This window comes from Paroedura picta, chromosome 1, assembly GCF_049243985.1.
Source record: "Paroedura picta isolate Pp20150507F chromosome 1, Ppicta_v3.0, whole genome shotgun sequence".
NCBI lineage: Eukaryota > Metazoa > Chordata > Lepidosauria > Squamata > Gekkonidae > Paroedura > Paroedura picta.
In genome coordinates, this window is record NC_135369.1 from 52,091,261 (window position 1) to 52,108,703 (window position 17,443).

Genomic DNA, 17,443 nt, shown 5'->3' on the forward strand with positions numbered 1-17,443 from the left:
AATACCTAACTTAATCTGTTCTTTTAAAAAGGTAACAGAAAGTGACATTTCAAACTACATTTTACTAGATCATTATTAGGGAAATGATTTTGTATGGAGAGTTTGCAAATATTCAGGCTTGCTAAATCTATTTGCCTGATACCCACACTGAAGCTGAGAAAAAACCCACTTCTAGTCTGAGCATATTAGCAGAATCAGCATGGATGACAAAGCAACAAAACCCCTGGCGCTAGATATCTCTTGAGGTAACATTTCTTTCATTTTCTGTTTAGATGCTGAGGGAAGCAGTACTCATAAAAACATCCAGCTGTTCTTTTATGAGTTCTACTAATTTCACTGCAGGCTAATCATAGAAATATTTAGTATTTTAAAAGATCACACCTTTACATATACAATCCTGGAAATAAAATCAGAGTCCAGTAGCACCTTTAAGACCAACAAAGCTCACGCCTTGAATAAATCTTTGCTGGTTTTCAAGGTGCTACTGGACTCTGATTTTATTGTGCTACTTCAGGCCAACATGGCTACCATTTGAATCAATCCTGGAAATGTTCTGGATTCATACGTAAAGTCCTTGGCTGAACAAGAAGTGAAACATTCAAGCATAACCTGTAGCAGAACTTACCTACATAAGAAAAGCAATAAGGGTGCTAGAAGAAACTATTACAGATATCAGGAGCTTACTGAGCAGATATAGACCATTTACGCACTGGAGGTTTCATGCTGGGCTGCAGACTGGAGTTTTAGTTGTGGCAGGTTGCCCCACCTCTTCCTGCACTCACATTGGGGAGCATTTTGCCCGGTGTGCCTCATCTGCCCCCGATTTGTGCTCCTGCACGGGAGCTGAAGCAGTGAAATTCCCAGTGCGTAAACGGTCATAGAAATTCTACCTGAAAAATGTATATAAAGCTGAAGCCACCTTCCCTGGCCACAGTTCATGCTTCCATGGTGATAGCAGGAGAAAGGAATATTGAACCACACATCTTTGTTCCTGAATCTCCTATTTGTGTGCTAAAGAGATGACTGAAAAGTAAAGAAGGCTACCAAAGTACCTTCCTTCTCCAGAATAAAAAGACTTGGTATTGCACCTGGTGTTGAGCCAGGTGATTCAACACTAGAAAAAAAGCTTACCGTAATTGGACAGAAATGCATTAAAGTTATAAGCTAAATGACAATGTACAGAATACAATTTTGCTTTTGTAAATCTATTATTTCATAGATTTTGTAATAATCTGCTATATAATAAATATATAGCAAATAATATTTTGCAACTGTGTTATCCAAATTCATTTTAAAGAGTTTTGAAAACCTAGCTATTCATCTTGTTTAAATCAACACAATCACAGATAACAAATTTTTTTCCCAAATCTTTGGCTGTATTGCAATGGTTGTTTCAACTTGTAGTCTTCAGCTAAACATTTCCTATCCATGGGTTAACAATATATTTTCCCAACTTGTCTTTTAACAGTATTTATCTAACATAACAAAATAAACTGCAATTTGTTATACTTTTTTTACAAAACATTTTATAAATATTTTTACAAAATGTATACAAAGCAATTTCAAGTGAGACATACTATACAAATGAAAGTATTTAAGCAAATAAAGTCCATACCACACTGACAATAAGTGACACATCCTCTTTCATTAAAGTCAGTCTGTAAGGCCTCCCAAGTCTAACAGATAAATTACGCTGACCTTTTCAAATCAGGTATTTTTCGTAGTTGCTAGCCGAAATTTTTTTTAAACCTTAGACAGTATGGAGAGATATCCAGGAAGTCAATAGACCAATTCTACAAAGCAATTAAGCACAAATAAATGGTCTTCACTGGATTTAGAACCATGGGCTGCATAACAAATTCACACTTTTTAAAAACAACAAACAAAAATATTTTTACTGCATTATCAATTAAAATATTCAGAGCTTTAAAACGAAGTTCAATAAATAAAATACATTAGCTATCCCAGGTTAATTTAGCTGAACTTTGTTCAGAGGGCTCCCAGCATAAAATGTTGGGATAAACATAGCTGTAATTTAATCCACATAGATGGAAGTGCAGTTCCAATGCTTCAGCTATAATTTTTCTGAAAAGTAAACTTCAATATAAGATTCAAGATGAGTAAGTTTTGGTTTGGTATATAAGTTCAGAATATTCTGTACAAATGATGGAAACTTTCTACTCCCAGATAAAACCAAAAGTAGCAGGATCTATCAATATGTGTCCAATTTATTGTTCATCCAAGCAACTGATCTATGCAACTGGTGCAAGATACACTCTACTTCCTAGACATCTCATTATGGTTACAGTTCTATGAATCTTGAGGGAAAGGAAAAATAAAACAAAGTGGCAATGCCAAGCCATTATGCAAAATCTTCCAAATCACAGTCACTGAGGAACTGTAATTTTTAAGATTGGCACACTTTTTTTTTAAGTGGCAATATAAACAGAAACGATTGCCATACTTCTGTTCATGTTGAAATAAAGGATATTACTATTTTTTTCAGGTTACATTGTTTTTTAGAATTCCTTTGTGTTGCTTAGGGCTTCTGTGTTGACAGATGTGCAAGAGCCATATTTTACTCTCCTTTAGATTACTACAACTCAGCTGAACCTAGGAAAGCAAAACTCAGCCCTTTGTTCTGGGCACTCTGGCAATCTGACTGACAACCACAGTTCATTACTCCTATTGCATTGAAAAGCTTCAAGGAGTTCCATATGAATAGGAGTTCCCTACTTTTGCCATTATCAAGAAACACATCCAGCTCCTGTCTGAACACAGAAGACATAGAATCAAGGCCTCTGCATGCTCATGAAATTGACAAGAACATTTTTAAACGTTTTTGTCTTTTGCTGAGGGAAAGCTACAGAGAGCATGCCTCACAAACCATACAGCTGTGTCTTTCTGAGCAAGCACACATGCCACGTCCTTCTTCTTGATGGCACAAAACCAGTGTGCCTAGCAGTTCTGATGACAGAAGCAGGCAGCATAAAAGGAGCATACCATTGATTTAAAAGAATAAATTAAAATAATATAATATTGTCAACATGACTGCCAGCCAAATGTACACCATGCATGGAGTTCCTTTGGCTCTAGAGTATGAATTCTATGTCTTCAGGTATAAAAAAAATTAATGGGATAGCAGATTAACTTTGGTTTGTACATATTTTGGTAATTATGACTGCTGCTAAAGAAGACTAACATTCTTGAGCAGCAAAAAGCAGAAACAAGCAAAAAAAAAACACTTGCCTTTAAACTGTTTAGATTAAGGCTAATATTTCTTTAAAGTATAAAGTATAAACCACTACTATAATAACACAATTTCCAAATAAAAGTGCTTGTGACACTTGGTCTAGAAAAACATTGATACCATTTCAGAAAGACTCAGATGGATTATAAAATGCAAAACCTTTTCATCAAGAATCAACATTTCTATGTATTTATGTAGCATTAATGGATGTCTCCTAGCCTCCTGTTTTACAGGTTTTACCCTCTAGTTTTCAGTATGGCATGCACTATTTCATGCCATGCTTCAGGGAGAAATATTGTCATTCTATGGACTAAACTCGCCATCTGTAATGTGTTTCTTTCTGCTTCTTGAATAACAGAAAAGCACTTAAAACTATAAAGCCTTGAAAAAAAAATCTTTTTTTCCAAAACCAAATTCTAGACACATGTAAACAGAGGTATTGTGAGATTTCTTAACTGCAAACTGTGAGCTTTAAAATTAATTTATTTATGTGGGGCGATGGGCTGGTCCGGTCCTTCCCATTGAATATAACATTCTTAACCTTTTTTTTTTAATAAACCAGTTGTTAGACTGTGATTGTCAGTTTATTACCTTGCTACTTAGGGCCTAGTGAACTGCAGTCTTACTAAACAGTTTTCAAAACAATTAGCACGAGCAGTATCACAATGTGTAGGCCCTACAAGACAGCTTTCTCTCAAGGATTTACATTACTAGATACCTCACTGTAACCACAATGAGTATTGCTCTCAAACACAGAACAGAATCTACTTTAGAAAGGGTAACCTTTGACATATGTCAGGCTGCATTTGTGTCATTCACATTGGCTTCTAAAAGAAATATGTCCATGGTACTGCAACTATTAACACTCTAAGATACTATTTACAGCAGCTTCTAAAAGAGAATCGGTTTCTACAACTCCTTCACTGTGGTCTGAAATAAATTTCTCCAGGCAGTTTTCTTGTGAAGCAATAAGTGAAAAGTTTGGAAATTCTAATTCTAGAGAGCCACTGCCAGTTGCCTCACTTTGTGGCTGTCTCCCAGTCTTTTTCAGTTCCAGTATGTTTTTGAATGTAGTCTCTAAACTCTTATTGAGCAGCAAATCCTTTGGGGGTTCCCCCAAGCCTTTCAAGTCATCTGGATGCAAATCCTCATTCTTTGGAGAACTCCGAGGAGCTTTGTCTTGGAGGGAATGGTTACATGTTGCTTCACCTGGATTCTGACATGTTTTATTATGCGTACCATGATCTGTACCTGATAAAGTTTTTGACCTTGAATGATCTTCAGAGCTTAAACAGTTTTCATGAGACTTGCAAGGGTCTCTACCAGCTAATTTTTGTTCAGAAGCAGAAATGTGCTGGCTTTCAGGAGAGCAGCTTGTTTTCTGAAATTTTAAAGCTTTTGTGAGGCTTTCTGATTTTTTAACAGAAATGCTTCCTTGTTGTGGGCTCAAAATATTGTTAGGCACTACATGAAGTTTGTTGCGATTTAAGGACTCTGCTGTGCTCAAACTTGACTTGTCTCTGGTTATGGTATTAGCAGTCTGGTTCAAAGAAGTCGAAGTTCTGCTAGATTGAGGATCGCTTTCTCTAGGGTGTGCTTCATCAGAGACTGTATCAAACTGTGTGGAGGAACAACAGAAGTCTGCCAGAAAACCATCTGAAATTGAAAACAAATATTTCAGTACAAAATTGAAGGATAATGCTAAGCCAAGAGTTCAACTGTGGTGGGAAATGGCAGCGGTAAACTGGTTTAGTACCTTTTCTGTATTTTTATGACTTTTGTGTTAGCCACTATGAGTAACCACAGAAGAAAAAAACTATTTTTTTTTCAAATAAATCAATTATGCAAGCTCTTGCTCCTTTGGCAGAAGCATTTCTACATGAGAAAACAGAGTTGCTTACCTGTAAGTATTGTTCATTGTTGTGTCTGAACATAGTCTTGTGTACAGACACACATTGGGACTGTGTATGCACAGGCCTGCTGTGGAGAAGATTTTCTAGCTTAAAAACTTCAAAGGGGGCGCTCTGCAGCCGAACCACATATGTGCAGATTTTCCCGCAGACTGTACCACCTGACTGTAGGCAGAGCACCCCGTCCCTCAGTTCCTTGAATCACCGTGAACCAAATGGTTTATTTGAAACAGACAACCAAATTGAGGGCTCACCATGGGATAGGAAGGGAGAGAATGTGTGTTTGCACACAAGATGTAGTTGAACAACGTTTGCACACAAGACATCGATTCATCTTGCTGTGCAGCCCCACATTAGGACCATAAGAAGCTAGCTTTCATTGAGGGTTCAATGCACAATACTTAATGAACCTCTCCTCTCTGGCTCACGTCACAGCACAACATATGTCTTCCATCGGGATCCTCCTGGAAAAGGCCACAAAAGTGGCATGCAACCTGACCAAGTGGGCTTGGAGATCCAAAGGGCAGGGGAGAGACTATTCTCTGTACAAAGCCTGTATAGCCGCTACCATCAAATAAGAAATGGATTGGGCTGAGGCCCGGTATCCCTTCTTTAAGGCCCCAATAACAGGCAAACATTGACTGCAAATCCCTAAAGATTTTTGTTCTGTCAATATAATAAAGGATGGCTCTCAGAACATCTAATGTATGTAATGATTTCTCTGCGTCCAACGATGGGTTAGGAAAAAAGGCAGGGAGCAAGATATCCTGAGTCAAATGGAACTTCAAAACTATCTTGGGTAAGAAATCCCAACTGGGGTGTAAGAATACCTTGGATGGGAATACTCTCATGTAAGGTGGGTCGATCCAAAGGGCCTCTAATTCCCCAATGCTCCTGGCCAAAGTGACAGCAACTAAAAGGGCCACTTTCATGAAAAGATAATTCAAAGGTACAGATGCCAAGTGTTCAAATGGGGCTTTCATCAATGCGTAAAAACGATGTCCAGTGACAATTGTGGTAAAGGATGTTTTCTGGGGGGGGGCGGGGTACAGACTGGTCAAATCCCTCAAGAAAACCTTAGTTAATTTGTGTATAAACACAGATCGCCCATCCACCTCACAATTATAAGCTGTGATGGCTGACAAGTGGGTATAGATTGATAACAACAATAGGCCTGTTCTGGCTAACTCCAGAAGGTATGAGAGGATGCAAAGTAGTGTTCACGTGAAGAGATAAACCTCATTCTCCCTTGCCCATTTACAGCCATTGGAAAACCTGGTAGAATTCCTCCTAGCGCGCATCAAAACGTGACAAATGCTTAGTGGGAGACTGTCATGTTCAGGCAAACAAGCCATGCTGTTAAATGTAGATGGGTCAGATCCACAGGAACCGAGGAGGCTTGAGTACAATTGGAAGGTGTGAGTTGGAACATTGGAAAGCCGGAGAATTATGGGGAACCAATGCTGGCAATGCCAATAGGGGGCAATAAGAACTGCGTCAATACCCTCCACCTCCATCTTGGCAAACACCCTGGGTAACAGCAGGAAAGGCAGGAAGACGTAAAAGAACGCTGCATTCCATGTCAGCTGAAAAGCATCCCTTAGGAATCCCTGGTCTACTCCTCCCAGTGAACAAAACTTAGTGGTCCAAGCCCTGGCAAAGAGATCTATGTCTGGGTAACCCCAGGTGTCGAAGATGGTGGGTTCAGGACCCATTCGTAATAAGCTGGGAACATCCTGCTCAATCTGTCTACTTCTTTATTCAGGGCCCCAGCAATGTGAATTGCTCGAAGGTCTGCATGAATATGGTGACTTCTGTCCAGACGCTGATGGCTTCCCTGTACAGCCAGAGACAATGTGCCCCCTTGTTTGTTGAGATAATACATCGCCAATGTATTGTCCATGCGTTACCAATCTACAAAGGAAGATAAGCCCAAACAAACTGCTCATAGTTCTAATAGGTTAATATGGAGGGACGATTCTAGCGGGGACCAACAACCTTGGGCTTCATTGCTCTCACAATGTGCTCCCCACACTTCCAGGGAAGCATCAATGGTAAATCTAATATCCAGGGACCATACTCCCGGAGGGACCCCTATCCATTGTTTAGAATCATGTAGCCACCAGCATGGGGAGGAATTAATCCATAGTCTGAGCAAATAAAGAGGTTTTTTTCTAAAGGAAGGTCTTCTACTTTCACTCTAGTTTCCAGTGGCAGTGATGTACTTTGGAACCATGCGTCTCTGAGAAGAACAATGGCTGAAGTCATAGATCTGACAGCCATTTCCACAGCTTGTCTTCCAGAGTTTATGCCCTGTTTGGAGGTCCTAATTGCCTCTGATTGATCATTTTAACCAAACTCTTTGCTTTCTCTGGAAGTGGATCAATGTATTTAATTAAACTTTCCCATTGGCAAAGCTAGTAAGCACTCAAGACAGCTTGGTAGTTACCAATTCTAAAATTTAAAGCTGATGAAGAGTAGGATTTTCTGTGTAAGGTGTCAAGCCATCAGCTCTCATGGTCTACTGGAGCTGAATGCTGGTCTGGTTTCTGTTTGTTCTGCATGTCATCTATAATGGAAGAGGAAAGAAGTGGGTGCACATGCAAGTACTCTGCTGAGTCAGGTTTTACCCAGTATAAAGTGTCAATCTTCTTTGGAAAGCCTGGGCCGCCGCCGGTTGATTCCAAGTAAGTCTTGAAATCGTCAAAACCTTGAATTATTGGGAGCGCAACCATTTAAGGTGTACTAGAGTTTAATCGACTAAGTATTTATCCTTAGGGCATGAATCTGAACTCAAGACATCAAGATCGAGGCCCTTTGCCATACTCAATAGATGTTCATTATACATTTTATAGTCCTAACTAGGGGTACAGCAGTGTTGTCTGAGATAGTATCATCTGGAGATGGCTCTGAAAAAGTATCAGGGTTTCCCCCAACCTGATCAGACGTTCTCTCATGGAAGGATCCAAAACCGCAATCATAGGGCATCGGGACCAAAGACCCTTCAACAACGTCCATGGTCAGTTCAAAGTTCTCATCAGAGATGGGATGGTCCCATTCTCTATAAACTAGGGAACCCTCAAAGGGCCCTGTGGCATTAGTCTCCAGAGGAGTGGAGGAGAAGGAGAAGGAGGTAGAGGTTGAGCCTGACCCAAGGACATAGTCATCTCCTCCTCCTCTCCAGAATGTATGCTGGTAGTTTAGCGTAGTGGAGGTGTTTTCTGCCCTCGGAACCAAGGGGGCTGAAACAATGGGTGTCTATTCTTGATAATGCGTATCCCTATGTTTGGAGTTCTGGGATTTCTTTGCCAGTTCTTCCAACATAGACATGTGTTCGTTCAATGGTGGGACAGGTGTCTGGGTCAGTCTTGGGGTTTCAAATGCCATAGATGCCAGTCTCCTCAACATCTTGGCAGTGGGCTCAGGGATCAAGCCTACTGAATGAACTGACAGCAGTCTGGACACCGGTATCTTTGAAGCAGACAGAACCAAAGCCTTGAGATTCGTGGCTGCCTTCAATGGGACTGAGCCCGAGAGCTTTCTCCCATAATACTGCTTTAAGCCGCGATCCTATCAGACCTCACCTTTGTTGTGAAATGCTGACACAAGCTGTAATGTTGTGCCCTTCTCCTAAGCAGAGAAGGCACTGGTCAAGTTCGTCAGATAGTGGCATCTTAACTGCACGCTGACCACATTTCTTGAATAAAGCCTTCATGGCCATTTTACGAGGAAGAGATCAACAATAATGGAGGACCTAGAAAATACGACTAATTTTCTCAGGGATGGGGGCACTCCACCTACAGGTCAGGTGGCACAGCCAGCAGGAAAAACAAAACATGCATGGTTCAGCTGCGGAGCGGCCCCTTTGGAGTTTTTAAGCTGGAAAATCTTCTCCTATACACAAACAGTCGCCCACATTCCAATGTAGGGCTGCACAGCAAGACAGACAATAAACAGAGGAACACTTCTGACCACATCCCATGCTACATGGACATACAAAAACTTAGTTAGAAGATAAGGCAGCAAAAATCTCAGAAACAGAAGTTCATGAAGGATTTACTGTCACTAACTTCCATAAACTGTTAAAGCAGTTTGAGGTAGTTTGTGGATCAGCAGAAATAATGGATTTAAAGGAACTCCCTTTAAAACCCTGCTCTGTTCCTCACAAAAGCCCCCCAAACAGCTGATTGGTAGGGATGCATCCCAGCCACTCAGCTGTTTCAGGCTGTCTTCTGCAGTTCAGCATCCTCTTGGAGAAGAGTGACAAGTGGAGTGCCCTAGGGATCTGTCCTGGGACCTGTGTTGTTCAACATATTTATAAATGATTTGGATGAGGGATTATAGGGTATACTTATTAAATTTGCAGACGATACTAAACTGGGAGGGGTAGCAAACACAACAGACAACAGATCAGAATACAGGATGATCTTGATAGGCTCGAGAAGTGGGCTAAACTGAATAAAATGAAATCCAACAGGGACAAATGTAAAGTTCTGCATTTAGGTAGGAAAAAACATATGCACCAATATAGGATGGGGGAGATTAGTCTTGGGAGTAGTATGTGCAAAAAGGACCTAAGAGTCTTAGTAGACCATATACTGAGCATGAGTCAGCAGAGTGACTCAGTGGCTAAAAAGGCAAATGGGATTTTGGGCTGTATCAAAAGGAGTACCATGTCCAGATCACGGGAGGTGATGGCACCACTTTATTATGCTCTGGTCCGGCCTCACTTGGAGTACTGTGTTCAGTTTTAGGCACCACAGTTGAAGAGAGATGTAGAGAAACTGGAACATGTCCAGAAGACGGCAACAAAGATGGTGAGGGGTTTGGAGACCAAGACATATGAGGAAAGGTTGGGGGAGCTTGGTCAGTTTACCCTGGAGAGGAGATGACTGAGAAGGGATCTGATAACCATCTTCAAATATTTACAAGACTGCCATATAGAGAATCATAGAATCATAGAGTTGGAAGGGTCCACACAGGCCATCTAGTCCAACCCCCTGCTTAACACAGGATCAGCCCAAAGCATCCTAAAGCATCCAAGAAAAGTGTGTTTGAAGACTGCCAGTGAGGGGGAGCTCACACCTCCTTAGGCAGCCTATTCCACTGCTGAACTACTCTGACTGTGAATTTTTTTTCCTGATATCTAGCCTATATCATTGTACTTGTAGTTTAAACCCATTACTGTGCGTCCTTTCCTCTGCAGCCAACAGAAACAGCATCCTGCCCTCCTCCAAGTGACAACCTTTCAAATACTTAAAGAGGGCTATCATGTCCCCTCTCAACCTCCTTTACTCCAGGCTGAACATTCCCAAGTCCCTCAACCTATCTTCATAGGGCTTGGTCCCTTGGCCCCAGATCATCCTCGTCCTCTCCTCTGTACCCTTTCAATTTTATCTACGTCCTTCTTGAAGTGAGGCCTCCAGAACTGCACACAGTACTCCAGGTGTGGTCTGACCAGTGCCGTATACAATGGAACTATGACATCTTGTGATTTTGATGTGATGTGATGCCCCTGTTGATACAGCCCAAAATGGCATTCGCGTTTTTTACCACTGCATCACACTGCCTGCTCATGTTTAGCTTACAATCCACAAGTACCCCGAGGTCTCGTTCACACACAGTGTTACCTAGAAGCGTATCCCCCATCCAGTAGGCATGTTTTTCATTTTTCTGACCCAGATGTAGAACTTTACACTTATCTTTATTATACTGCATCTTGTTCTCATTTGCCCATTTTTGTTCTCATTTGCACAGTTGTTTTCTCTTGCCTGGAGGAACGGACCAGTACCAATGGGATGGAATTAATTCAAAAGAAATTCTGTCTAAACACCCAGAAGTAGTTTCTCAGTGGAACAGGCTTCCTCAGGCGGTGTGAGTTCTCCATCTTTGGAAATTTTTAAACAGAGGCTGGATAGCCATCTGATGGAGAGGCTAATTCTGTGAAGGTTCAAGGGGGTGGCAGGTTACACTGGTTAAGTATTCAGAAGAAAATCCCATTGTGTTCAATGGGACTTACTCCTTCTTCAGTGTGCTTAAGAAAGCAGTCCTCCTGTTCTTAAAATGGCAGATATGATGCCAGTTTGACAAGCAAGTCAATGTTGCATATATTTCAACTGTACTCAAAAGCCTAGGGATCCCCTACAAAAACACCAAGCATTTTTTCCTATGGTGATAACATTTTCAGAAATATTATACTGCCTCATATGTATTACTCCTTCTATTATTGAGACTCACTGAAGTGAGTTGGAAGAATACAGACATACATTTTAAAATCATCTATATATAAGATTTAAAGTATTGAAGATAATTAGTTTTTTACCAGGATCTACTATTGCAAGACGTTTATCCCGGGATAAACATTGTCGTTCTTCCTGGTTAAACATCCTGTCAATCATGACCATTTCTGCAGAAGGATTTATCCTCTGAAAAAAAAATCACTTTTAATATCATAAACAATAAATTTTATATATATATATATATATATATATTTATAGAACCTAGTACAAGTTTCCTAACAATAACATGTAATATTATGTTTAATGGTGTACTCTTGCCTATATGATGATAATGCGAGTATATATAAAATTATTTTTATAAGAACATCATATTCCATCACTAAGTGCTGTGTATCATATTCCGTTAAATTTTGCCCACAAGTCCCTTCTGAATTCCATGGGGCCCATTCCCAAGAGGAGAGAGGACTGTAGTCTTAACCTCATATGCAAATAAAACAAAGTCTATAGTAAAACAGCACAATTAGTATTTCTAAACTTTTCAGTGGATTGTTTGTCATTCTTATGGAGAACGTGAGTTTTGTGGGATATGCCACATATCTATGCTTATCATTTTATATAACTTTATATATATATATATATATATATATATATATATATATATATATATATATATATATATATATATATATATATATATATATATATATATAACTTTATATATATATATAACTTTATATATATATATAACTTTATATATATATATATATATATATATATATATATATATATATATATATATATATATATATATATATATATATATATATATATATATATATATAAAATATATAAATATATATAATTTTATATATTATCCATTATTATTCATCTCATTTATACCCTATCTTTCTTCCCAGTGGGGAACCAAAGAAGCTTACATTGTTTCCGTTATCCATTTTAACCTCAGAACAACCTGTGAAATAGGTAGTCTGAGAATGTATATAAGCTGTTTTTTATAGTTTTAGCTATATTCCTAAAAAGGTCAGATTTGCACACACTCCCACGTGTGTGCCCATATTATTATATTTAAAAGAATATTGTTGAAATCTTTGGTTGCCAAATCTGAAAAGTATGTGAATATGTGTGCTGCAAAAAAGACCAATGCAAAACAGGGAGGAAAATGTTTTTAAAAGGTGCCTATGAAAAATGAAAGTTGTAAATGGATAGCATGTATGTGAATAATTTTTGAAAGGGAGAAGACAAACATATTTGCTGCATTAGAAAGAGCTGTGAAACATTCATCCAAATGGCCACCGCAAATTGAAAGAACACTGCAATAATGCCCTAATTGTTTTATGAACTACTAATTTTACAGCTAAAAAGTCCAGAAACAAAACAGTAATTAGATTAATGGAATATGGTATTAAATGTGAAGACAAAATTATTCATCAAGTACCTTACGTGCAGGCATACATGGGGGACTGTGCATGAGCAGGCCTGGCATCAGAGAGGCCTTTACAGCTAAGAGCCTCCAAGGGGTGCTGTGCACACCACAATCTTGTTCCCACTCAGGGATCACATGCTCCTGTGCAACAGCACCTCCACCCTCACTACCTCTAGTACTGCCAAAGTCAAAGCATGCAGCAGGACAAAAGTGTGCCTGCACAGAAGATACTCAATGAACAATAGTTAAACAGGGTTGCACTTACCTGTAACTGTTGTTCATCGAGTGGTCTGCTGTGCAGTCACACCTGGATTCTGCGCTTTTGCAGGCCTGCCTCAGAGAAAAAACTTGCCAGCTTAAGCTCAAAAGTCTTCTAAGAGTGCTAGCCCCTCCCCTCAGAGTGATTTTCCCGCCCAAAGTCACGTTATGTGAGAAGAGCTAGTACTCTCCCCTCTGTCCTTTCCCCTTGCCACTAAGCGGGTTAATCAATACATAGCAGCCCAGCAGGGATGGAGGGAGGGTTGTGTGACTGCACAGAAAACCACTCGATGAACAACAGTTACAGGTAAGTGCAACCCTGTGTTCATCTTTGTGGTTTCTGTGCAGTCTCACCTGGGAGACTAGCAAGATGATTATCATTGGAGTTGGGGTGGGCTATGTGCGAAGTACTGAATGTAACCCCGCCTTCCCAATTGCTGTGTCCTTTCCAGAGTCAACATCAATGGAATAGTGGTGTATGAAGGTGCTAGGCGTCGACCACGTAGCTGCCCTGCAGATGTCAAGTAACGGGAGATGCGCTGCAAAAGCTGCCGACGAAGCTTGTGCTCTAGTTGAATGAGCCTTAAGTCCCAGAGGGCAGTCTAATCCAGAAGCTTTATAAACTTAAATTATAGTCTTGTACAATCCAGCGTGAAATAGTCTGTGCAGATGCGGCCTTGCCCTTCCTTGCACCACGAAAACACACAAAAAGAGATTTGTCTTGCCTGAATTCTTTTGTCCTATCGAAATAAAAAAGTTTGGCTCTCTGAACATCTAAAGTGTGCATGTGTCTCTCAAAGTCGGAGATGGGATGTGGAAAAAATACTGGTAAAACCAGCAATTGGCCTAAGTGAAATCTGGACACCACCTTAGGGAGAAAAGAAATGCTAGGACGTAGCATAATTTTGTCAACAAAGACTTGTAAAAATGGAGGTACTGAAGAAAGAGCTGCCAACTCTCCCACCCTACAAGCCGAAGTAATAGCGACCAAGAAGGCAACTTTATATGATAAAAAAAGACAAGTCCTTTTTGGCTAAAGGCTCAAAAGGTTTATGTGTCAATTTCCAACACAAGGGATAAGCTCCATTGTGGAATTACATGTACAACCGGAGGGAACATATTTTTTAAACCTTTAAGAAAAGTAGATGTTAGAGGGTAAGAAAAAACCGATTTGCCTTTAATCCAATTATGGGAAGCGGAAATAGCAGCTAAGTGTACTTTAATAGAGGAGCTAGAGAGACTTCTTATCTTTCAATTTAGCTAAATATGAAACAATTACAAGATAGGCCTCTTTCCACCATCTTTCTTATATACCAAAAATATTTGGAGTAAAACCCTTGTGAAGGAGGTTTAGGGCCCAGAAGTACTACAGCACCTTTATTCACAAGATCAGCCACTTCTGATAGAACATCAGGCTCATACAAATCCCAATGTACCAAAGGAGTATTAAACCTGGGAACATTTAAAAATTCCAAGTAATAACCGTTTTTTATTATTGACAACACCCAAGAATTAGGGGAAATAGAATTCCAAACATGTAATTTTTCAGACAAACCGCCAACAGTGACAGACGGAACCACCACTCATTGAGATTGGGTTTGTTGCACCCGGTTGTCCTTAGCAGACATATTCTGGCGATTATGCCCTCCCCCTCTCTTACGTCCCTTTTGGAAATAAGGTGAAGGGGAGAAATCCCATGGTCTGGTATCACACTGTTCAAAAAGCTGAAAACATTGAGGACAATAGAAAGAACGCCCCCACCGTTTAGATTTAGGTTGGGCAAATGAAGATGACCCAGTTCCTAAAGATTTTGCTTGCAGACGGTATTTCCTCATCTTTTCAAGGACTTCATCCATCTTAGAACTAAAGAGATATACCCCTTCAAAGGGAAGGTCCTCCAGAGCAGATCTTATATCTGAGGAGAGGGTGGAATTCTTTAATCATGAATATCTGCGCATGACTATAGAAGTCCTCATAATTCTCCCTAAACAATCAACAGCATGTCTTGCTGTCTTCACCTGCTGTCTTGCCAAGTCTTTACCCACCATAAGTAAAGCTTGCACAAAGGGTTTTTGGTCCTCTGGCAGTGCAGCCAGGTAAGGTTCCAATTTTTCCCATAGAACCACTTGCTAACGGCTCATAAGAGTTTGCAAATTAGAAACCCGAGTGCCCACTGCGGAAGACATATAAACCTTACGGCCAAAGGCATCTAACCATCTACCGTCCAGGGAGGCAGAATGTTGGTCTGCTTCGCCTCTTCCTGGAAGGACAGCCAAAAATACGGAAGGTTTTGGATGATTAAATAGAAAAGAGCATCCCTCTTCTTGAACCTTATATAAATGGTCAATTTTTTGGGCCGAAGGAGGGGCTGAAGCCGGAATTTGCCAGACCCTATCAAGAACCTCTGTCACTTTTCTGATCAAGGGAAGAGCAACAGGGCCCCCTTCAGAAGAATACAAGAATTCCATGAGGGGGTCTTCAGATTTTTCCAGGTTCACCCTGTATTGAAAATTTAAGGCATTTGCCATCCTAATAAATTGTTGCACATAAGGTTTACTGTCATCTGTGGGGGATCGAGCAATAAACTCTCCCACCACATCAGATGGAGATGGCAAGATATCAATATCAGCCTCATAGAATCAGAGTCAATGTCAAGAGTTCTGTCAGAACGTGCATGTCAAAGTCGATTGTTGTCAATGGGAAATCTTGATGAAGACGCTGGGATTGGCGAAAAGGATCGGCAATGGCGACGAAGTTGGTATCGGAGACAGACTCCGATGACGACCAGGTGGCAGGATTGAGTTCTTTCATCGACATTGGAGCATCTTTTTCCCAGTGACGCCAAGACGATGGTACCAACATTGGCACCCAGGACTCAGAAGAAGATTCCGACATCGACGTTGCTTGGACCTTACAGGCATGTCATCGTTGGAAAGAGACGGTGATTGATGACACAACAAGGCCAGCGGAGAGCATTGAGCAATATTAGGCGACAAGCCAGAACCTTCAACATTCGAAGTTGAACAACAACGACCAGCAGGTGTCGATGTCGAATAACGTCGAGAAATTGATCTCTTCTGCGACACTTGTTCTGAGCCTGGCTCAAGCAAAGGCTCATCGCTGGCGGGAAGCGCCACAACCTATGCAGAAGTTTGGTGCGGTGGTGAGGCGCTAGGAAGCTGAATGACCATCGATGGAGCCGGTTCACGTCCACATGAGTGGCCTCTCGACGGCTATCATATTGGCGATGGTGAGGGAGAATTTATCCTTTTGGCTCCCTTAGAAACAGCCAAAGCTAAAGGAGAACGACCCCGTGGTGGGGCTACTGCCCTTTTCTTCTTCCTCTTAAGAGGCTCTGAAGCAGCCCTTTATTGTTCCAGCAAAATATTGCTAGTTGAGGGGCCCACAGAAGTCGAAGGGCCAGCTGCCTCCAGAGGCCTCAGGGATTTTTCCCATAGGGTGGCCTTCAATCTTCATGCCCTATCACCCCTGGTCTTCACACATCACGTGACCTTGGGTGGGAAAGTCACTCTGTGAGGGGAGGAGCTAGCACTCCTAGGAGACTTTTGAGCTTAAGCTGGCTAGTTTTTTCTCCGAGACAGGCCTGAGAAAGTCCAGAACCCAGGTGGGACTGCACAGAAACCATGAAGATGAACTAGTAAGTGCAACTTTGTTTTCATTATCGATCTTCTGTGCAGTCCCACATAAAGATTCTAGCTAACAACTCACCAGGTAGTGGAGCGTATTCTCCTCACCTGAACAGTGAATGTACTACCTTCCCCACTCATGCTTCTCACCTCTCTGCAGATCTAAAGTATAGTAGCATATGGGGAGAACCAGGGAAGCAATTCCTCACTTCACAAACAACTGAAGACTCCACACAAATGACCCCCTTCAGCAGCAAAAGAAGAACAGGGGGGGAGGGGGTTGCTGCACTCTGGTGTGTGCAGTGCCCCTTAATATTCTTAGCGATAAAGACCTCTCCGATGGCAGGCCTGCTCATATGCATTCCCCCGGTGGGACTGCACAGAAGATCACTGATGAACTTCACATATCATAAATGATGAAGAAGAAGAAGAGCTGGTTCTTCTATGCCGCTTTTTCCTACCCGAAGTAGGCTCAAAGTGGCTTCCCTTTCCTCCCCCCACAACAGACACCCTGTGAGGTGGTGAGGCTGAGAGAGCCCTGATATCACTGATATCACTGCTCGGTCAGAACAGTTTTATCAGTGCTGTGGCGAGCCCAAGGTCACCCAGCTGGTTGCATGTGGGGGAGCGCAGAATCGAACCTGGCATGCCAGATTAGAAGTCCGCACTCCTAACCACTACACCAAACTGAACTG

The 17,443-nt window shown here is 41.1% G+C and overlaps 1 protein-coding gene across 2 annotated transcripts in view; it reads right to left on the reverse strand.

Annotated features, from left to right (window-relative positions):
• Positions 1 to 1,303: 1,303 nt before the first annotated feature.
• The window catches only part of BICRAL (BICRA like chromatin remodeling complex associated protein), a 60,295-nt gene continuing 44,155 nt past the window's right edge, over positions 1,304 to 17,443 (reverse strand). For both annotated transcript variants that reach the window (XM_077337948.1, XM_077337956.1), the window contains exons 11-12: positions 11,483 to 11,585; positions 1,304 to 4,906 (exon numbers count right to left, since the gene is read on the reverse strand). In XM_077337948.1, coding sequence (XP_077194063.1) covers positions 4,110 to 4,906; positions 11,483 to 11,585 — 900 coding nt within the window. In that variant the 3' untranslated portion in view covers positions 1,304 to 4,109. The remainder of the gene's footprint in view (positions 4,907 to 11,482; positions 11,586 to 17,443) is intronic.